Source organism: Lagenorhynchus albirostris, chromosome 2, assembly GCF_949774975.1.
Source record: "Lagenorhynchus albirostris chromosome 2, mLagAlb1.1, whole genome shotgun sequence".
Lineage (NCBI taxonomy): Eukaryota > Metazoa > Chordata > Mammalia > Artiodactyla > Delphinidae > Lagenorhynchus > Lagenorhynchus albirostris.
The window spans coordinates 185764058-185785133 of record NC_083096.1 but is presented as its reverse complement, the minus strand read 5'-3'; the positions used below and the strand labels follow the sequence as shown (position 1 = coordinate 185785133).

General features: G+C 56.1%; 3 protein-coding genes across 8 annotated transcripts; all 3 read right to left on the bottom strand.

The window, feature by feature from the left end:
• Positions 1–1878: 1878 nt before the first annotated feature.
• Positions 1879–3316, bottom strand: AURKAIP1 (aurora kinase A interacting protein 1). 3 transcript variants are annotated; one of them, XM_060142850.1, is made up of 4 exons: positions 3158–3316; positions 2863–2952; positions 2145–2590; positions 1879–2049 (listed from the first exon to the last, which is right to left on the bottom strand). In XM_060142850.1, the coding sequence occupies exons 2-4, from the start codon at positions 2912–2914 to the stop codon at positions 1948–1950; spliced, it is 600 nt and encodes a 199-aa protein (XP_059998833.1). In that variant the 5' UTR covers positions 2915–2952; positions 3158–3316; the 3' UTR covers positions 1879–1947. The 3 variants fall into 3 exon arrangements, with proteins under 3 accessions (XP_059998833.1, XP_059998832.1, XP_059998834.1); XM_060142849.1 differs by having other exon boundaries at positions 3144–3315; XM_060142851.1 differs by lacking the exon at positions 2863–2952 and having other exon boundaries at positions 3144–3314.
• A 1854-nt stretch (positions 3317–5170) lies between these two features.
• On the bottom strand, positions 5171–13219 carry CCNL2 (cyclin L2). 4 transcript variants are annotated; one of them, XM_060141739.1, is made up of 11 exons: positions 12911–13219; positions 12441–12515; positions 12063–12172; positions 11162–11282; positions 10162–10226; positions 7590–7689; positions 7296–7400; positions 7072–7213; positions 6517–6628; positions 6339–6431; positions 5171–6192 (listed from the first exon to the last, which is right to left on the bottom strand). In XM_060141739.1, the coding sequence occupies exons 1-11, from the start codon at positions 13202–13204 to the stop codon at positions 5838–5840; spliced, it is 1572 nt and encodes a 523-aa protein (XP_059997722.1). In that variant the 5' UTR covers positions 13205–13219; the 3' UTR covers positions 5171–5837. The 4 variants fall into 4 exon arrangements, with proteins under 4 accessions (XP_059997722.1, XP_059997724.1, XP_059997723.1 ...); XM_060141741.1 differs by having other exon boundaries at positions 12880–12983; XM_060141740.1 differs by lacking the exon at positions 6339–6431.
• A 2956-nt stretch (positions 13220–16175) lies between these two features.
• Positions 16176–18833, bottom strand: MRPL20 (mitochondrial ribosomal protein L20). The gene is made up of 4 exons (XM_060141738.1): positions 18654–18833; positions 18458–18568; positions 17722–17799; positions 16176–16607 (listed from the first exon to the last, which is right to left on the bottom strand). The coding sequence occupies exons 1-4, from the start codon at positions 18738–18740 to the stop codon at positions 16434–16436; spliced, it is 450 nt and encodes a 149-aa protein (XP_059997721.1). The 5' UTR covers positions 18741–18833; the 3' UTR covers positions 16176–16433.
• Between the last annotated feature and the right edge of the window lie 2243 nt (positions 18834–21076).

Genomic DNA, 21076 nt, shown 5'->3' with positions numbered 1-21076 from the left:
TGACCCGGGTGCCAGGGCCCTGTGGCGCCCTGCCAGCTGGCAGCCTCCAGGCGTCTGGGTCTGCACCCCCCTGCACAGTTCGGCCAGTTGTATCCCCAGCACTCACGGCCCCAGCTGAGCTTTGTCTCCAGACTCAGCCAGGGAAGGGTGGGGTGAGCCACGGGGCAGCTCCCACACGGGGGCTGGAAGAAACACCGGGAGCAGCTGCTCAGCGGCCGTGGGCGTCAGCCAAGGGCGTCACTGGCAGGCCAAGGCCCTGCTGGGAGGCCTGGTGGAGCTGGGGCCGGACTTGGCACCAAGAGAGCATGGTAATTCCACCCGAGGGAGGCTCCACTGCTGAGGCCCAGACCCTGGCCCTGGGGCCCCTGCCCCACCCACAGTTGAGGAAACTGAGACCCAGGAAGGATGCCCGTGTCCTGGTCCTCAGCCGGGACCCCAAGAGCTGCCAGGAGCCTAATCATTGCCCCCTAGTGGCCACCCATAGAAGCAGTCCTGTGCCCTCAAGGGCCTCTAGTCTCCTCCAGGTCAGGGTCAGCTTCACGCTTCTCACGCCCACTCTATGAGCCCATCTCCCCGATGGACAGGGACTCAGACAGGCCCCACGGTTAGACGCCTGCTTACCCGGCTGGCAGGCACGCACAGGACAGGGGCCCACCTGGCTCACTGAAGCATCGGGGTCGTCTGTTCCCTTCCAGGAGAAATGCTGGGAAGCCCGTGTCCAAGCACACCCCCTGCCCCCAGATCTGCTAAACCTGCAGGGAACCCAACCCAGGCCACAGACGCATCTCTGACAAAACACGAGGAGACCGCACCGCCCTGGTGTGAAGCGGGACGGGGGCATCAGCAACAGAACTGTGCCCCTCGCAGACGTCACTCCGGGGCTCAGGAGAGACGTACCCACCTTCCTCTCCTTGAACCCAATATCAGGAGCAGGGCAGACGCTGAGAATGAGGACGAGCCTCACCTGCACTCACGGACTCTGACCAGGCTCCTCCGCCTGCAGTCCAGCCCCCCAAGCCTGGATACAGAGGCCCAGGGGCCCCTCACTATTAGCGAAAACACGTTCCCCTCCATGCAGGAGAAACCTGAAATTTCTGAGGACCACTAACTCACACTAAGGCTCTACGCTTCCCCAGCTCCATAAACGGCACCCCTTCCTCAGCCAGCCCAACCCTGAACCTTCCAGAGTGGGCCATCCCTTCCTGGTGAGCCCTTCACCACCCCCCTTCAGGTCCCCAGAAAGTGGCAGAGGCCAAGGAGCTCACAGCAGGCCACGGGTCCCCAGCTGCAGCTGAGCAGGGGACTGCACTTGAGGCCCAGGTGGCAGGGTCTGAAGGACCCCACCCATCATCTCTGAGGTCCTTTCCTGCCTCCCCTCCCCGTCTCCCCAGTGAGGCCCTCTCTGCCCCCTCAACTGTGCGGGCCCAGCTGCACGCATGTTTTTTTCCAGTGAGTAGGTCTCACAGCACCGCACGACACACAGTTGGTTGAACCTGGCACCATAAAGGAGCGCTGACTATGAGCTCTGCTCGGGTTTTTCGACTGCACAGAGAGTCAACCGTGTACCCTAATCACATCAGCACCTCCATCGGGGCACTCCCTAACCTCCAAGCTGGTCCCCTTGGCACAGTTCCCATCTGCGTGCTCCTCAGGGGCAGGGCTGGGACTCTGCTCAGCTGTCCCCACGGCACCAGTTCGTGAAAAGCCAGGCTGTCACTCCTGCAGTCCTGGCACCAGGACAAGGGCCAGCTCGGGGAAGGGACCGCCAATCTGCCACCCAGGGCCCTTGTGTCTCTTGTAACAGCAGACGCTGGTGCCAGCCTCAACCCCAAGACAGCTCACCCCAGGCAGAAGAGGGTCCAGGCCAGCAAGGATGACTAAGTTCTCTGAATATTTATTACAATGAGTCATCAGCAGTAACAGGGCTGGGGGAGGGACACACGAGACTCATTTGCCCTTCAGGTAGATCTTAGGGGTCTGCCAGCCTGCGGGGGCTTCCTTCAGGCCCGCCTTCAGCCAGATGCGCCTCAGGTCTCTCTCGAACCTTATCTGTGAGGGCAGAGGGAGGGACCACCAACAGGTCTGCGGCACAGCCACGCACCTCAACCACCCTGCCCAGCTCTGGACCGACGGCCCACGCTCACCTGCTTCCGCCTCAGGCGTCCCTCCCTGACTTTCCGCCGCAGGAACCGGGTCCTCTTGACCAGCTTGCGGTACTTGTGATGATTCATCTTCCGCCGGCGGATCTTGAGCACGTTTTTGCACTGTATCTGGGGTGCGTCCCAGACGTCCTTACCCCCCTGCTCGAAGCCTTCCCCCACCTGGCTGGGCGGACACTTGTAGACTTGGGCTGGAGACACAATCCCTGGGGCCCCAGCGTCCAGTCTGGGCAGGAGGTAGCGAACGGTCAGCCAGTTCTCCAGGGGGCTGACAGACATCTTCCTGGGGACCAGCATCTCCTCAAGCTCCATGTGGACCCGCCGGTCAGGGAGGGAGGCAACCCCACTTGGGCCTATTGGTTGCATGCTGTAACGAGGCCTGCAGGCATGCCTGCCCAACACCCCGCAGACAGGCCAAGGCCCACTGCAACCTGCAGGAGACAAGATGGCACAGTTAGTTACCGCTCGTGGGGCTACACGACCTATGCACGGCCACCGGGCCTGGGGAGCAGAACCTCCTGAAGCCCTGCTGACATTCTCAGGCCCAGACTTCCCCTCTGTGAAATCTGGACGTTTACGAGGTAGTTTGTGGCCGGGCCCCGCCTCCAGCTGGTGAGGCACAGCAGCGGGGGGAACTGAGCTGCTGACCACATTCCTAACCCAGGTGCGCCTCCCGCCCATCTGCCCCCACGGGGCCTCTCACCTGCCCGGGGAACAGCCCTGAGCAGCTGGGAAGTCAGGCGCACCATGAACATGGTCTGTGCTTGGCGGCGGCCCCAGGCACTCAGCCGAGCTGGAACACAGGTGCACGCCTAGGTCACTCCGGGGACTCCGGTCTCGCCCTGATTCCCGCACCCCGTCTCCCTCACCACCCTATCCCACCACGAGAACGCTGCTTCGAGCACGGCTCCCTCCCTCAAACCCTCCGCCGCTCCCCAGCTGCGCGACTCTGGGCAGGTACTGACTCCCTGAACCTAGTTTTACCCCGAGGCGCCCACCGCGCGGGTGGTGTGGACGCTCGGGTCTTAGGCCCCGAGCCCCAGCCGGCCGCGGTCGCCTCCGCCGTCCCTGGAGCCCACACGCCACGGCCTCACGCCGACTCTTCCCAGACGCAACCGGTAGTCTCAGCTGGCCATTCCGCCGCCACGCTAAGGCACTTCCGGTCCGTACCTAAACTGGCCCCCAGCCCGCGTGGGCCGCCCGCTGGTTCCTACGGCCAGCGGCCCCTAGCGCCCCACGGCGCCCCGCTCCGCGTCGGTGCAGGTCCCACCCGGCCCAGAAAGCGACGGTTTCCGGCCGGAGGAACCGCCCCCCGCGCCCCGCCCCAGCTCCTCCCAAGGCTCGCCGGCTCCGCCTGTCCCTTGCGGAGGCTAGAAAACTACATTTCCCACAACCCCGGGGGGGCCCCTCTGCGCCTGCGTGGCCCAAACTCCCGTCGCCCCCCCCCCCAAAGGGTCAGGGGCCTGTTGTCCCGGGAGGCCGGAAGTGGCGTTTCGGGACTGCGGAAGGGACGTTGTCCCGTCGACGGAAATAGGGTTTGCAGGGGCGACGGAAGTGGCCCGAGATACTGAGGCTGCTGGGGCCGGAGGGGAAGAACCGGAGCTGCCGGGTCTGCGGGGCGTGGCCTCCACCCCCGAGCCCTCCTCCCGAGGATGGGAGGGAAGCTGGCAGACAGGTGACGGCGGCTCGGCCCGGGCTTCTGCAGCCCGGACGCCAGGAGTGCCGTGCCGGGCGTTGGGGGCAGAGTCGGGGCGCCGTCAGGAAGGACTCGGGGGTCTTGGACCCGCCGCCCCATCCCTTTGGCTTGCAGCCTCCTCTCTCTGCCAGTCTGGATAAGCAGAGGAGGCCCCGCGTCTAACGCTTTTTGCATAGGTGGAGCTTTTTCCTTCCTCAAAGCAAACAAGCTCCCATCCTGTGCCCATGGGAAGTTTTTGTCCAAAAACCAAAAGAAGCCTCGGTGGAGCATGGTGTTTGGCTAAGACCCAGCGTTGCTCCTCAGGGTAGGGGGCTCCGAGGGCACCACTTCACCCATCTAGGCCAGAAAGGCTCCGTTGTCCTCGCTGAGGTTGGCTAGGATGGCAGGATCTCAAGAATGGACGTGCGGGGGCTCCTGCTGGCACTGGGATGTGGGGAGTCTCATTGGCTCTACTGGGAGTCTTGCTTGCTTCCAGTGAGTCTTAGGCAGGAAATGGCCAGGCCTGGACACCCCCAGGCCCCAACCTGGCTAAGCGGGGAGTGGACGATAGGCCAGTAGGAAGGCAGAAACCGTAGGCTCCCGGCCCAGCTCCGTAACTGAGTCACCAGAGGACACCCTTCTGCCCAAGGGACTGCTTCCGGTTCCCAGGTCGGAAGGTCTCTGAACACGTCCTGGAGCCCACCCCTCCCTCCAGCTGCACGGCCTCCCCAGGCTTTTGTGGTTTGATCATAAGAGTGAGCCACCTGCACCCTGGGCACTGACCCTGCCGCTTTCACACCTTGGCTGTACTGACTTCAAGCACCTTTCTCCAGGCCCACTGGCTCCAGGAAGGCCACGCCTCCCACCCACACAGCAGTGCTGGTCTGGGGAGAGCCAACACGGGGCACAGGACAGGCCCAACAGCCCTCGATCTGCACAGAGCACACGCCCATCCTGCTCACCTTCACCACCAACCTGTCTACTCGCCCGCCACCCACTCTGACGGAGGACCCCACTGGGGTGATGCTCCTCTGGGGTCCTTGTTCCTGGCTGCTGCCAGCCTGACAAAACCTGACGAAAGCGCATTACAAACCAATGTCCCTCAGGCACTAGGGAACTCCAGACCATTATGTTCTTTTCAAACCCTCCCTCTACCCCACCAGCAGCAGACAGCTCAGACTCCTCACAAACCCTCACAGAAGAGCAGGTACACAAAAACTCAATACAAAACCCAACGCTTTAATGAGATAAGAGACGGCAGCACAGACGTACCACTAGAACAGGTACTGCCAGCTGTGCACGGGAGCAAGCAAGCACGTTGACAAACCACAAACCCTTTAACGTTCCAAATATCCTGAGTAGAGAGAATTGTGTTTATTTAACCACATAAAATGCATATATAGGAAACTTCTCTATTTAGGAGCTGGTGGCCTGCACTCAGCATTGCACAGATAAAAATATACGACTTTCAACACAGATCTAAATACCTTCACATTTTAAAAATCAGAATTCTCTACACAAGTTTTAAGCTGACAGAATTCAAGTTCTGAGTTTTCGTATATAGCTTTAACTTGTATTAAACATGTTTATTTACAACGTGGACAGAGTGAGGGGCTGTTAAGGCCATTTTCTCATAGTGAAACATTGCAAAATACGTACATAAGTACAACCTAATATAGGCAAAGGTTCGAAAAGTCATTTTCTTGGTTTAACGTAATTGAGTATCGGTATGGAAGTGAAGAGACAGCCTGTCGTAGCACCAAGCCACGCCACTGGGACGTGCGCACCCCGCCTTTGCAACCAGCAGGGCTGCTGCTGAGGCGGGCGGGGTGAGCTGGGCCCGGGCCACACTAAAGGGCGGCTTGCTGGCCTCTCCATTCCATCTCCAAATTCATCACACAGTCCCGAGTCAACAACCATTTCCAGAAAGAGTCACGCCCCAGGGCCAGTGGCCGAGGTGGGCATGCCGAGGGCCGAAGGGCAGACCTTCAGGGAGCCTGCCCTCACCTCCGGTGCCTGCTGTGCCCGGGGTGGTCCCGCTCATAGCGATGGCCCGCTCGCTCGTAAGAGCGAGAACGCTCCCGTCGCTGGTCTCTACAGTAATGACTTTTCTTCTTGTATTTTCCAGAATTATCCGCCCGTTCCCGTGAGCGGCTCCGAGAGCGGGAGGAGCTCCGGCTCTGAGACTTGTGTGGCTTCTGGGCAGAGTACTTGCAGTCCTTGGACCTCCGGTAGCTCCTTACTTTGGAGCCTTTGTAGGGAGCGCCCCGATGGGCCTGTCTGGGTGGGGAGTCACTCCGGCTCCGTGAGCGGCTCTGTGACTTGGACCCGCCAGATGTAGAGCCGCTGTCGCTTTTCCTGTGAAGGAGACCACTGGGTGGACGACCGCCCACCCCGCCCACCTCTGGGTCAGGAGCAACTGTCCTGAGGAGAGGCCACACCACCTCCCAGGGAAGACACCCACCCTGCCAGGTGCAGCCCCAAGCGCCCCGAGCAGCACACACCTTCTCTTAGGAGAAGCGGATGGCGACGGGGACCTGGAATAACTCTGCTCGTGACTCCCACTCCGACTTCGAGCCCCTCGCCCCCTCGGCAAGCTGAGAACAGGGCGGAGAGCAGAGTTTCAGACCCCACGTCTTTGCAGCCAACCCCAGCGGCCCGTTGGGGCACACGGACACTCACCCGTTCACCGGGCTGTCGGCCTTGGCTCTCTTCACGCCCTCCACTTTCCTCCGGGCATTCTTCACAGAGAGTGGGGAAGGCTTGTCTCCTTGGCCTTCCTTGGGGGATTCCGCTAGAATCAAGTATGAGAAGTTACAACCCGACAGCTGTTCTGCTGAGAAACGGGTCAGCCAAGCAAGGTGGGGCCTCTCCCGCAGGACTGCCGCTGCCGACCATGACTCCCTGCTCCCCGCCGGGCTTGGAACCACCAGACGCAGGAAGGTCACCCGTCCCGCTCCTCCAGGACCGGGGAAAGGCGTCACACCTAACTCTAGAATATGACAACATGATCTACTGCTCCAGATTTATGAGATTTTCATTAAAGACAAACTATTTGGCTAGACTGGGTGAACAGCCATTTCAGGAGCCTGTCCATACCCCTTCCTACTGAAAACAGAAACACAGACGTCCTAGGAGCCCCCCAGAGTGCTCAGACTAGCTGTAGACGTGATTCTAAGAGAAATCGGGAGGAGAGGGCCACCCCTGAGAGGAGCACACGCGCGCCCTGACGCTCACCCGGCTTGGGGGCAGGTGAGAACCGCGACGTGCTGTCCAGCACCTGGGTGCCGCCGGGCAACAGGCCCTTGGCTTGTGCCTTTGCCTCATCAAGGGCGTACCTGCGCTTCTCCACTTCACCTTCCAGGTGGGTCAGGTCAACCTAGAAAAGCCAGAGTGCAGGATTCAGACCAGATGCTTCCAGTCAAACACAGAGGAACACGTGACGTGAAAAGACACAAAACCTTTTTCCGAGTATATAGCTGCAGAATTTTTAAGCAGATTTCTTGAATTTCTTCTTCAGTTGCTCCAAACAAAAGAAACCAATGGGGACGATTGGGCAAAGGGATCTGTAAACACAAAAAAGTAATCACCGTTATACCTTTTTTCATTGCCGACAAGATTCTCCGGGCAATAAAAACAAGCCTGCCGGTCACCAGCAAGTAGGCTTTTTACTGGCTCCAATGAGCATAATTTGAAGCACAGTGTGTAGAAGTTCACTGGGGTTGGTGAATCCCCCGGGGTGGCCCAGCACTGACCTCCAGTGTCCGGGCAGCAAGATAGATGCAGGCACAGGCGATGCTCTCAGGCTGGAACCTCACAAAAACGTCTGTGCGAAGGCTGTCATTCATGTAGTTCCTGAAAAGCAGATGCAGGAAGAATTGCAACGCCCGTGGCAATGCCCACACCACCTGTCTGCACTGTCTAAGTCAAGTCACTGCTCCACTAAGTAAGTCTACTGCCAGGACTTAGAGCTAGACAGTCCTGTGGATCTCACAAGTTCATGGAGAAACGTTCTAGCTGCTTCTTCTGAATACACGACAGGAAGACAGGGAAATAACTGAAAAAATTTTTTAAAGCTGGCTGAATGTCAGACAATATGTGTTGCTATGAAAGAGAACCGACTTTAACTTTACTTTTCCCTCTCAACCTTTGGCCTGCTCTCATGCAAAACACAGTGCCTCAGAAAGATGTCTACTGTGGCAGTTCAACGTATCTGATTAAGGAAACCTAAATGCTCAAAATCCATGGTGCAGAGAAACATGCAAACTCAAATGAACGGGCTCAGCACAAAGCCTGCGAGGGCCTTTCTGAGACAAGTCGTCCTCTTGCACTCCTTTTCCGGGGAGAGGTGCTCACGGCGTGGCTTCTTCCACACGGGGAGTCCACTTGAAAAGGGGGTAAAACGCCCTTGGGTGTATGGGAACATCATGCAGAGGGCTCAGTGCCCCAAGGGAAATCCTCTTCTCAGGCTTATCAAAGAACCGTTTCCAAACTGTCCCATTTCAACAAGGAGTCTTAAAATGAACATTCATAAAATCACATAAAAGCAACAAAATACTACAAGTTTCATCACAATCAGGACATTTAAAAAACTTTATCACATTTTAGAAGATATAAAAATACAAAACATTTGCATTTTTAAAAAAATTAAAGAGTTTTGACATTGGCTACATTTTCAACATTTTCATTTAGATATATTTCTCTAAGATTTAATAGACCAAAAATCAGATCTCACCTTAACTTTATCAACATTGCAAAAACAAAAGACTAATTTCACAAGAAAACAGTTGCACAGGTCACGTATTTAGTGCTCGTAACATCCCCCCATGGTACCAGGCTCCATCCAGAGGGGAGCCAAGTCGTGCTGGGGTCTGACTGATGCACCCCCCACCCTGGTTATCTCTGCCCAAAATCCTGGAGAAGGTGACCTACAAACCCACGGAGAAATTCCTCAGTGATAAATTCTCCGTCTGCCCACTAGCAGCACCTGGCTCCGAAGCTCTTGCTCCAGGCACCCAGAGGGGACCAAGGAAAAGCCTGTGTGATGGAGCCAAGGCCACATGTCCCGAGAGTTGCAAGTAAACGGTTCAAACATTTGATAAACATAACCGTCAGTAACTTTTTTGGTTCTAATAAGAAAAACTTTAGTATTCAGATAGTGATAATATTATTAAACCGTTTACTCTTAGGTCCTAAAAAAATACAAATGAAGTCCTCAAAACATAAACTTAAGTGCTATTTTTGAAATAAGTCACAATATAAAAAGTGTCCATGGAATGATTTAAAGATGCACACCTTTTACTAGACTGTGTCAACACTTAGTGCTGAAACAGCAACTCTAGGACTTTCAGAAATAAAAACACCATTCCACACTTGTCTGAACTCCCACCAGCCAGTTTTCACAGCTTCCCATTTTTTTTAAAGAGAAAGGTACTGCATCTTTATTGCACAGGTAGAGCAGTTTCAAATGGACAAAATTCATGTCAAGACAGTTATCAACTCTAATCAATACAATTACCAAGCACGACAGAGGATTAACAAGAAGCACAATCGTCAGAGAACCACAGCAGCAGTGGGCCAGCACTAGACTATCGTGCGCATACCACCATCTAGAGCCAGCCTTCGGCGGAGAGCCTGCACTGGATTGGCTGAGGACGGCCGCTGTCCCTGCACCGAAGCGCTTGGACAGGAGAGGAGAAGTCTTAGTCACTTACCCTCAGAGGCTACCCTTTGATTGAAAGAGTACAGAAAAGAAAAGTCAAAATAGGTTCTCCATTAGACACAGCACAGCACCAGACAATTCAGGCAGCAAAAATATGACCCTTACACACTTCACTTTGTGGGAAAGCACCCAGCTCTGAACTGTTACTTCAGGCTTCACTTCTAGCAAATGCATTGTTAAAATCAGTCCCCAGATTGTAGGAAGGCTTTATACCCCCTCTTCCTCCCATAGGATTCCCTTGACCGAGGCAGTCAGAAGCAAGTTCACGGTACCGTGAACCTCTAAGTCCACATTACCGTGAACCTCTAAGTCCACACTGGCAGCTGAGGGAAAGACCCCTACGTGCCAAGTCCATAGCCCCCAAAGGGCAGCCCAGTGACTGCTCTCCTCCAGGGGCAGGGCGGGTATGGGCCACCTTACCGTTCCACCAGTGCCTGATATCTGGGGAGTCTGGCTGGAATTTACATGGCAGGAACACTGGGCACTCAGACAACTCCAGCCCACAACCAAGTCATGGGACCGACTACCCACTGCCCAAGTGCCTCAAATCAACAAACTCCTGCACTGCCCTGGCTGGTCTCATAAAACAAGGAAGGCCAACTCACCATGAGGTCTGGACCAGGTGTCGGTTACGCTCACACTCTAACACCTGAAGGTACATAACGATTATCTGGAAGATATGGGTCAGGCAATTATTATCAAGCACCTTGAGAACCCAGAATTCAGATCTTGAGGGCATCCATGCAGCAAATAAGGGCCTCGTCCTAGATCCCAGGGGTGGCTCCTGGTCGCACGCCCCGTGCACAGCTCAGCTGGAGGGGAGCTCTTGCCGACGCGCCCGCTCCCTGCTTCTGCAGCCAGGTGCCACGAACGCACGTGAGAACCTAGCTGCACCCAAGTCTGTCTCGGCCGGAACAGGGCTGATGCTCATTCTCGTCTTCGACACACTTTCCACCAGTGAGATTAGCCTGCCCTGAACATTGCTGTACCCCAGTCACCAACGTATACAAAACGTGGTGTGAAAATACTTTCAGCAAATGAAGAAAAAGCTCTTAAACGTGTGGTGAGTAATCTACCGAGATTCTGAACTAATACCAAGAGAAGATATGAGGAAACCCCGAGTAAAAAAAGGATGGAAACAGAGATGAAAATAGCACTCTTCACATTTGAGTGTAACATAGAAAATATACATGGTATCGTATGCTCAACTGATACACAGTGCAAAATAGCTTTTGTTCATCTCCAAATAAAGGGTTCAGAATTCTTCCAATTCCCCAATAAAAGAAAATAAGGTTATTACTAAAGCAGCTTTAGAAAAACAGCTGTTGAGAAAGAAAAAGTAAACTGACAGATTTCATTTTTACAAGTTCATCACCATTTTTGAAAGCTCAAACTTAAAAGATGCAATTTCCAAAACTTTTAGAAACATACTATTAAGATAAACATGATACAGGAAGGCTAATAAGAAAACAGTTATTTTCCAATTATAGATAAAAACTGGAAAACCAAATGAGAGACACATTTAATCCTTTTCAGTTTCCAATCTAGGTGAGAATGAAGCAATGACTCTGGTGGACTCACGTGGCAGCTGGGCCTCATACCCACCTTGTGAGGGTGCTTCACATGGACGCAGAAACCCAACTCTTTGAGAACTCGCCTTTCTGCCTTTATAATTTGATTCTTTAAGTTAACATAATCTTGATCCAACAGTAGAGGCACAGGTTTTCTACAAATACAAAGCACACGACCTGCATAAGGCTCAAATAAAACAAAGCCTATCAAATCCCACGGGTTACCCCCAAACAGTGACAATCTAAACAGGATACAGAGTCAGGAAGTTTGCTTCCTGTAATTAACAAAACCACAGTTTTCCTCAAACCCCAGCGCTGACCTACTCACCCCGCCTCAATGACCCTCTCCCTGTTTTCTTTACGGATGATAAACGCCGCCTGAACAGAGTGGAGGGTCTCACGATCTCATGGCCCAAGAACTACATGCCGTCCATCCGCCTCAAGATACAAGCAGATGTATTGAGAATGAAGGGAAAACCAAAACACCAACAGAAGCATGGCATTTAAACAGCCAAGGCTGCATTTTAAAAAGGCCCTCCATTAGCTGGAGCGTTGGAAAGCCTGGGCCAAGGATGCTTCTAAATATCCTGCGACGCACAGGACAGTCCCCACAGCAAAGAATCATCCAGCCCAAAACGCAAACAGTGCTGAGGTTGAGAACCCAGTTCTAGAGCATTCAGGCTGACGTGGGCAAACCACGAAACGAAGGCCACAGCCAAACTACAGCCACAGCGCCCTGTCCTCCTGACTGTGGTTCCTTCACTGATTAAACAGCATCTGTTGGGTACACCCCCCACCCCCGCCACAGGCGCCACGCCTCCTCCTGGGCACAGGTTTAAAACCTCACCCCCTAAACCTTGTTTCAAAAACGTTAATGTAACGGAATAACCGTGAAAACGAGACGGATACGTACGACAGGTCTGATAAAAACTCACTTTTTCTCTCTCAGGTGTCGAAGGCGATGAAACACGTTGATGACGTCCCGTATCCGTCGTGGAGCCTCTTCTATCTTGGAGGCCAAGTGAACACAGGCCATTGACACGTGCTGAAACGTAAGCGATGCAACACAGAGATGTTTGTTCCAAGGACGACAGTCTCCAACAGCTGAAGAACGGCGGTTAAGAGCCGTGCACCCTGAGAAAAAGGCCACTTGGAAAAAAACCCTCTGCAGTACAGGGGGCTTCCCAACCCCCCAAGTACAGCGCTGCAATTGGGAGACAAGTACTCGTTCCTCTGAGCAACGGGCAACGCAACAAACCCAGGTTTCCTGTCAACACGTTTCTGAGGGAAAGAAAGACGGGAGGAAGCCTCACCTCCATGGAATGCTTCACAAAGGACTTGGTGTAGAAGAACCGCTGGAACAACACCTGCCCGGTAGCCATGGCAACCTGCACAAGAGAAAGGTTCCATCCTTTTCAAAACCCAATTTAAAGGCCTCAAAGTTAAATTATTAGGTTTCACGAGACTCCTAACAAAAAATCAAAAACTAAAATGCTTCCGCGTCCACAAAGGCTCTTCGCGTCCCGCTGCCTCGCCTCCCTCATCACCTCCGGTGGGCGGCAGCGGGGACTCCCTGGGCCTGGGTCGGCCGGTGGGCCCGGGGCCAGATGAGAATAAGGAGCGGGGTCGGGGTCCGAAGAGGGGATCGGCGCTGCGCCCGGGTGCCGGGCGGGGACACGGAGTGGGCTCCGGATAAGGCCCCCCCGCCAACAAAGGGGCCGGCAGCCTTCCCGGCGCCAGCGCGGCGGTTACCTCGGCCCGAGGCTCGCGGCCGCTCCCTCACCTGCGGCAGGCGGAGCAGGATGCCGGCCGCCTGGATGAGCTCGCAGCCCACCACGCGGAGGTCGGTCTCCGTGTCAGTGTCGAGGCCACTCGACATGGACGGCGTGAAGCGGAGCTTGTCGTCCGGCAGGAGGCAGTTCTCCAGAGTGATGAGCACCCCGGAGTACAGCCGGTCCCCAATTAGCACCCCCTGCGACCCGGGAGCTGCGCCCCCGGAGGCCGGCGTGCCGGCCGCTGCCGCGGGGGCCGCCGGTCCCGGAGCCCCGGCCCCGGCCGTCGCCGTCGCCGTCGCCATTTTGCGCCGCCGACTCCCTCTTGAGCTCCTTCCCGACAGGGCGGCTCCCCGAGACGCACTACGGCCGCGACCGCCCCGCCCCGCCCTGCCGCGTGCCATTGGTTCGACCGGCGGGCCACCCGGCGCTCCCTTGCTGCGATTGGCTTGGCCGCCTATCCATCAGCGGCGCGGCGGACGCCGGAACCCGGCGCGGGCGGGAGCGGGCTTGTTACCCAGGAGGCCCTGCGGCGCCGGGCTAGACCGCGGTCTCGGCCACGACCCGGAAGCACTAGTCGCAGGTGCCAGCCCCGGGCGTGTTTTATGGGTTAACCGCCCCGGTCCGGCCGTGCAGTCCGTGCAAAGACCCGGGAGCTCTCTAGGTTCCCACCGCAGCCCCAGGCTCCTTAGGGGTCCGGCGGGTGCTGAGGGGGGCTTGGGGGGCCCGGGGGCGACCCCGCGTGGGCCGGGCCAGGCGGGACGCCCTCTGCCCCGAGGACCCGCGCGGCGGGGCCGGGGGGCGGCTCTCCTTCGGCCTGGATTGCGTCCTTCGGGCATGTGGTCCAGGGCTTGAATGGAGTTGTCGGAGTTTTCCGAGGCCCCCGACCTGAAAGGATGGGCGCACGCGCTAGTAAGTTGTCCCCTAGCCCACACACAGCAGCAACGAGATGCTGTTTCCCTGAGTTAATTTGTGGCCGCTGGCGCGGTCAATTACTCTCTAGCCTTTACTGAGTCCAGGTCTTGGGGTACAGGTATTAACGCCAGATTCCCAAAGTTCTCGCCTTCAGAGCTGAGTCCAGAAAGGAGAGAGAGGATAGCTGTAAACGTTTAATTCGATGTTTCCACAAAGCCACAGCAGCTACAAAGTTGCAAGAGGCATGAGTTCCCCCAGGTTTGGGAGGAAAGGCGCCAGGTTGGGATGCCCCGGGGGCCATGGGAAGGGGCTTGGACTTTATCCTGCCAACAGCGGGGAGCCATCCAGGGGTTTGACCCTCCGTTTCCTCATCTGTTGTATCAGGCGCTCTCGGGATTAGTGACCGCCAGCTTCTGGTGGTTTTTACGTCAGCTGACAGCAGTGTTGCTCTCGCCTCAGCTGCGACAGCATCTGAGTTATCTAGTTATCCGTTGCTAAACAGTTATCCGAAACTTTCACCAGGACCAGTGAAAGAACCTGTGTGAGGATGATGGGAAAGCAAGACTGGGTGAGGGGGAGCTTGGGGTGGGGGGCAGGTTGGAGAGGAGATTGCAGGGTAGGAGCCTCGGTGGGGGCAGGTTCAAACACTTGGGAGCTGCCAGTGATTGCACCCAACTCAAACCTGCCCAAACCCAGTGGCTGCCATTGACTTCACTCCTGCTGAGACTCGATCCTGCAGCTCAGACCTGTGCGAACTAAGCGCTAGTGTCCTGTCTTCACCTCTGTGGGCAACGTGGCTACAGTGCCCCACCTCCCCTACCCCAGCCGGCAGCTCAGGGAGCTTTCCTCTCTGCGGGCCACAGCAGCACACTTCAGGAAACAACTTGTTTCTTGTGGGCCCTGTCTGGGCTGCCTGTCCATCCCCTAACAGTGACTGGCCAGAGGAAAGGGAAAAACTGATGGCTCTAGACAGTCAGGGCCAGACTCTGGAGCTGGGGACACGGCCACAGCACAAAGGGAAACCTGGTTCTGTGGCCAGGGCAGGGGTGCCAGGAACAGCCCACAGTTGTCTACCACGTCCCCACCTGCCTTTATCAAGATGAACGAAGAGAAGGCAGCTCCTTCACAGCAGTGCATCTTGCACAGAACTTGGTCCGCCACACCAGAGAGCTCTTTGTATCCTCCACCCTGTTGTTTTCAATGTGAACCATTTGCTGACAAGATGCGTAGTCAGGCACTGCACTCAGCATGGCAGAACAGGACTCAGGCACCTGCCCCCAAGTGCTTGGTCCAGTGGCCATGTTTGGACACAGCGACAAGGGCCAGGAGGAGAGGCCTCTTAAGAAGCCAGAGCAGTAATTGCAGCTGGAAGAGATGTTCACCCGCATGAGGATGGAGGAAAGTGGGCAGAGTGAAAAGATTTGACCGGCTCTGTACTGAGCTGGAGATGGGTGTTGTCTGAGGGGGGTGACTTCCAGGGCAGGGCTGGCAAAGGGTGGGGGACGGCATCGCCACAGGGCCCAGCATGGGGGTTCGGAGTGCGGTCAGGCGGGCATTGCCAGGTAAACGCAGGGGTCATCAGCAAGCAGACAGCAACTGCTCTGGTGGGCCTGAAGAGCTCTCCTAGAGCAGAGCGTGTGTGGGAGGGGAAGGAGGGCAGTCCTGGAAGGAAGGGAGCGCATGGTCCTCCGGGGCAAGGGCTGTGTCCCTTGGACTTGGGGACCAGGAGACGGCTTTGGTGAGAGCTATCAGGGCGTGGCAGAGCTGCTCACAGACCCAGTGACAGGAGGCCAGAGCTGGAAGGGGCTCAGAATGCAGACGAGGCTCCTGGAGAAGGCCAAGGGAAGGCCCTGTTCCTGAGCAGGAGGGGCACACAAGTTCCATTCCAGCCCAAGAGGGGGGTGGACACCTCTGCATGGGAGCGGTCAGAGGGGGAGGACAGGGCTGTAAGGGAAGTAGGGCTGGTAGACCTGTTGTGAGGTGGCCCCTGTCAGAGATTTCTGGGCTTGACTCCGGAACTAATGAAGTCAGCTATTTGGGGGAGGGGCCGAGACCCTTACATTAAGGCTCCCCAGGTGATTTGATGGTCACCCTGCCTGCGGGGGCTAAGGCGAGCCCAGGACCCGGACAGCCACCCTGCCTGCTGGTCTGGGGAGTGAGGGAAACCAGCTAGTGCTCAGTGGCTGAAGAGCTGCACCAGGGAGTCCCTGCTGGAAACCCAAGGAGGGGAAGGGGGAGGTCAAGCAACAGCAGGGCCTGCTGCCACCCCCCAGCCTGCAGGAGGATCTAGGGTTCCTAGGGGAAGCCTTGCCCTAATTACCACCCAGCACACGGGCACTCAGGCAGGGCCGACCCAAGGTGTTTGTGCCAAAGAACACAAATATTTTATTTACACAATCCATGTGAGATTTCTGAACCTGTGCCAAAAGAGGCCGATAGGGCCTTTTCTCTCAGGCCTGTTACTGAAATGTAAATTAACACAAATGCAAGTCAAACTTACTCATTGTTGACAAATAACTCTTAGTCCCTATTTTAGTATAATCATCACATGGGGGAAGAAAAAAACTTTTCCTAAGATGCTCAGCCTCAAAGGGCAGTCAGTGGGTGTCAGCATCCCCCTCAGAGGTGCTGTGCCACCCTGGAAAAAATGCCTTCGGGCTCCTTCCCATCCCCCAAGGCAGCAGCAAATCCTTCCTGTCGCCTCCTTTTGGCCAAAGCAGCCAAAGATTTAAAAGTCTTTGGTTCGTAGATGGCTAGATCTGCAAGTACTTTCCTGTTGAGCTCCACCTGGCACTGGGAAGAAAATTAGAGCCTGTATCAGCATCAGAAATGCATTTCAGTGAAACACAGGAAGACTTGGAACACGGCTAAGCACCCTGTGATTTGAATCACCTTAGCACACACCACTTGAGCCCCAGTGGGGGAGAGGGAGTGGTGAGTCCTGTTCAAGCAGGACGCGGGAGGAGAAAGGGGGCGGGGGGCAGGGGGGGAAACCAAGGGCTGTCAACCAGACTTCTGGCCTGGGGTACCCTTTAAGGCAGATGGGAAGAGGAAACCACAATTTCCATTTCACAAACGATGAAAAATAAGACACAGAAAAGGTGTGTGAGGCACAAGCAGAGGAATTAAGATCAAAACCGGGCGCTCATTACATGAGAGAGCCAAAGTCCTCTATCGAGTGAAGCAACAGAAAATGGATGGACAGTGCCAGTGAGTCTGGGGTGCAGAAAGAAGAGGGGATGGTCTCCTGACATTAAAGGCAGCTGTGCAGGAGAAGTCAGTCCTGTTCTACCACCTGGGACCCCTGTGCTGTGGGCAGAGTCCCTCTCCTTTTGAGCCTAGTTCCCCATCAGTAAAACAGAGGTGTCGCACCTACACTTACCCTGAGGATCTTTGTAAAGTGCCAGACACAGGGCCTGGCACAAGGACCCATTCCCCCTAGCTTTTCAAGTAAAAACGTAAATGCACACAAAAGCAGAGGGAATACCATACTCACCAGAGGCAAGTGACCAAGATTCTGTGGCACATGCTTGCTTTATTCCCTCCAAGATGTTTCCCTCCTTTTTGACTACGATTCAACTTGATCTGCTACCTCACCAGAATTCATTCAGTGTAAAAGCTTTGGAATTAAACTTTAAAGTTAAAGCCAAGTTTTTCTACCTTTTTCTCTTGACGGGGAAACACCAGGGCTTATGTCTTGGTGCCACATACCCTATTACCAATTCTGCTACCAGCGGGGCAGTGGCAGAGCCAGTGTGGTGCGTCCCCGAACCCACCAGAACCCCACTCCAAGAACAAAAGCAATGTTGGGCTGCTAACATTCCACTGCCCACGCTGCTGGACCACGGCAACTGGACGGGTTATGAAGACGTTTAACGTCTCGGCAGGACCACATCCTCGACCATACCTTAATCAAGTTGAGGATGAATGCTGGGTACTTCAGGCCGTGTTCCTGGGAAGCAGCTGTAACTCGACTGATCCAGAGCTGAAATGAGAAACACTGAGATGCTTAAGAACCAGCTGTATGTTACATCCACACCTCTCAACGAAGCTTGTCACTGGACTAAAAGGGTTTTTTTGTAAGAACTAATACAAAAAGTCGGTGTCCTATTCAGGCTGAAGTATAAGGAACAGTGAGCAAAAGCTGGTGCTCTTTATCCAAATGCCCGCTGTAAAGCATTAACTCCACACACATCTTTAGGCGCCGAGGGAGGATACAAAGATGAGCAAGAGATTCTGGGGCAGACACAGCTCCGGGCGTAGCAAGGGTCCAGGTCGAAGCTTCAAGGAGGTGAAGGCCTGGAGGGGAGGAGGCAGGGGCCTCGAGAAGGGCCAGAATGGCGGGGCAGCGGCGTCCGCTCCAGGCGCAGCGAGAGATCTGAGCGCTGCAGGGAAGCCGGGCTGGGGAAGTTCTGCGTGCATCTGTCCAACAGGTTCCGTGTGACGCTGCCACGCCGGACCCGCTGCCACCCTCGCGCCCCCGACACCCGCACACCGCATCGGGCCGAGCCGGTGCCAACGGGGCTGCGCGCGAACCGCGTGCACAGGAGCGGCTCGCCGGGCGCGGTGCACCTGCGGCCGCGAGGCCCCGCGGGTTCGGGAGGGCTGGGGCAGCGGGGCGAGGCCGAGCGGGCCGCGCTTACCGTCCGCAGGTTCCTCTTCTTCAGCCTGCGGGCTCGGGTGCACTGCACGAACGCTCGCGTCACAGCCCTGACGGCCAGCCGGTAGCACCGATTCTTCCTCCCCCGGAAGTGCTGGTCAAGAAACGGGAGAGGAGGCGGTCGGCGGGACCCGCGCGCGCCGGGCCAGGCGGGGGCGCGGGGCGCACGGCACACTCACCCGCGCGTGCTTCAGCACCTCCTGGACCCGCCAGTAGCGGTCAGTGATGCGATTCCGCAGCCAGAGCTGCGCCGTGAGGAAGACCATGGCGCCCGCAGCCCGCGCCTCTGCTCACCAAGGTGAGCGTCGCACCTCCGCCGCCACCCCTCCCCAGCGATTCCGGGTCAGCTCTTCCCTCACCCAGGGGAACTTCCGGGTCTCTGCGCGTGCGCTCTGGGTCCGCGCCGCTATCCCTCTCCTGTGCGCATGCTCGAGCTCAGGGGGCGGTGCCGGGGCTGGGCAGGCCCTAGGCGGTGGAGGAAAGGATCCCGCCCCCCCCGCGCCCCCCGCGCCCCCCCCACCCCCGGCAGCTGGAGGGCGGACAGCCGAGGGTGGCGTCCGGTGGAGCGGAGAAGCGCTGCCTCCCACCGAGGGGCCTGGTCCTCTTTACGCCGCGGAGCTGTGCACTTTATTTTTTTAATGAAGTTATTTATTTATTTAGGCTGCACTGGGTCTTTGTTGCGGTGCGTGGGCTTCTCGTTGAGGTGGTTTTTCTTGTTACGGAGCACGGACTCTAGGCGCGCGGGCTTCAGTAGTTGTGGCTCACGGGCTCAGTAGCTGTGGTTCGCGGGCTCTAGACCGCAGGCTCAGTAGTTGTGGCGCACGTGCTTAGTTGCTCCGCAGCATGTGGGATCTTCCCGGACCAGGGCTCGACCCCGTGTCCCCTGCATTGGCAGGCGTATTCTTAACCACTGTGCCACCAAGGAAGCCCTCCGTAAATGTTTATAAGCACATTATTGGGGTATTCTTCTGGTCCATTTGAAAGGAAGTTGGAGATAGCTAAATACTTCACTGTGTATTTCCTAAGAACAAGGACATTCTCTTACAAATCCCAGCGCAAGGATCAAAATCAGGAAATTCAACATTAATGCAATACTGCTGTCAGGTCCACAGTCTGCATTCCAGTTCTGTCACATATTCTTACCGCTTTTTTCCCTGTCCAGGATCATGCACTGCGTGGAGTTCTTATGTCTAACTTTCAGGGTTAATCTGGAACAGTCCCTCAGCCTTTCTTTGTCTTTCTTGACCTTGGCATTCTTAAAGAGTACAGGCTACTTACTTTGTAGAGTGCCTCTCAGTTTGAGTTTGATGTTTCCTCGTGATGAGAATCAGGTTACACATTTGTAGCAGAATACTTCAGAGACTATATTGTGTCCTTCTCGGTGCGTGGCACCAGGAGGCCGTGATGGCAGCTTGTCCCAACACGGGTGATGTCAGCTTTGACCATTTGGTTACAGTATTGTTTGCCAGGTTTCTCCACCGCATTTACGTTTGAACTAATACATAGTTTGTAGTGAAATACTTTGGGAGTCATCACAGTCTCCCCTGTCAGCAGATGTTGAGGTAGAAGCACGTGCGACGGGCCAGGTCGCTGAGGCATCTGCGAACAACACCGTACACCACATTTGGTCTACACTCTGTGAAAGGGAGCCACTGGGGGACTGCGCAGGAGAGTGAATAGGATTATGGCTACTATTCTGAGAACAGCCCCTTGGGAGTCAAGGGATCAGGCGAGAAGAACAGTTAGGCTGGGGGCTGGCCTGGTTACGGCAGCATTCCAGGCAAGGCTGACGGTGGCCTGGACATGGTGGATGCAGCGGGGGAGGTGAGAGGCAGTCGGGCTGTGGGTGTGCTCTGAGGTCGAGCCCGCAGGCTGTGCTGGAGGCTGGCTGGAGGTCCATCCTGCAGCTTTAAAAACCACCCCGGGGGCTTCCCTGGTGGCGCAGTGGTTGAGAGTCCGCCTGCCGATGCAGGGGACGCGGGTTCGTGCCCCGGTCCGGGAAGATCCCACATGCCGCGGAGCGGCTGGGCCCGTGAGCCATGGCTGCTGAGCCTGCACGTCTGGAGCCTGTGCTCCACAACGGGAGAGGCCACAACAGTGAGAAGCCCGCGTATCGCAAAAAAAAAAAAAAAAAAAAAAAAAACCACCCCGGGACTTCCCTGGTGGTCCAGTGGTTCAGACTCCACACTTCCACTGCAGAGGACTCGGGTTTGATCCCTGGTTGGGGAACTAAGATCCCGCAGGTCCCACAGGCCACTCGGCGCGCCCCCAAAAAACCAAAAACAAAACAAAGAAAACCCACCCTTACTCTGAGGACTCCAGAGATGTCACTCCAGGCCTCATCTTTGCCCCATTTTCGTCTCCTGTGCATCTGCTCTCCCATCCGTCCCTTCACCTCGGGCCCAGGCCCCGCCAGGAGTCATTGTTATGTCTCCCTTTCCCTGTCCCTCCCCACATCCAACCATCAGCAGGTCCAGAGGGCTGTGCCCACAGAACTGTCCCAATTCTGCCTGTTTCTCCCGCCCCCACTGCTATGCCGCCACCGTCTCACTGGTCTCCCGGGTTTCCTCCTTCCAGTTACAGTTCACTCTGCACTTGCAGG

Excerpts from the sequence above, each read along its gene's own strand:
- AURKAIP1 (XM_060142850.1), bottom strand. The coding sequence starts at position 2,914 with ATGTTCATGGTGCGCCTGACTTCCCAGCTGCTCAGGGCTGTTCCCCGG. Across the intron at positions 2,591-2,862 it reads CAGGGCTGTTCCCCGGGCAG|GTTGCAGTGGGCCTTGGCCT; the intron begins GTGAGAGGCCCC and ends TGTCTCCTGCAG. Across the intron at positions 2,050-2,144 it reads GACGCCTGAGGCGGAAGCAG|ATAAGGTTCGAGAGAGACCT; the intron begins GTGAGCGTGGGC and ends CTGCCCTCACAG.
- CCNL2 (XM_060141739.1), bottom strand. The coding sequence starts at position 13,204 with ATGGCGACGGCGACGGCGACGGCCGGGGCCGGGGCTCCGGGACCGGCG. Across the intron at positions 6,432-6,516 it reads GCCGACAGCCCGGTGAACGG|CTTGCCGAGGGGGCGAGGGG; the intron begins GTGAGTGTCCGT and ends CCCTGTTCTCAG. Across the intron at positions 6,193-6,338 it reads TCCGCTTCTCCTAAGAGAAG|GAAAAGCGACAGCGGCTCTA; the intron begins GTGTGTGCTGCT and ends TCTCCTTCACAG.
- MRPL20 (XM_060141738.1), bottom strand. The coding sequence starts at position 18,740 with ATGGTCTTCCTCACGGCGCAGCTCTGGCTGCGGAATCGCATCACTGAC. Across the intron at positions 18,569-18,653 it reads AGGTGCTGAAGCACGCGCGG|CACTTCCGGGGGAGGAAGAA; the intron begins GTGAGTGTGCCG and ends TTTCTTGACCAG. Across the intron at positions 16,608-17,721 it reads TCATCCTCAACTTGATTAAG|TGCCAGGTGGAGCTCAACAG; the intron begins GTATGGTCGAGG and ends TTTTCTTCCCAG.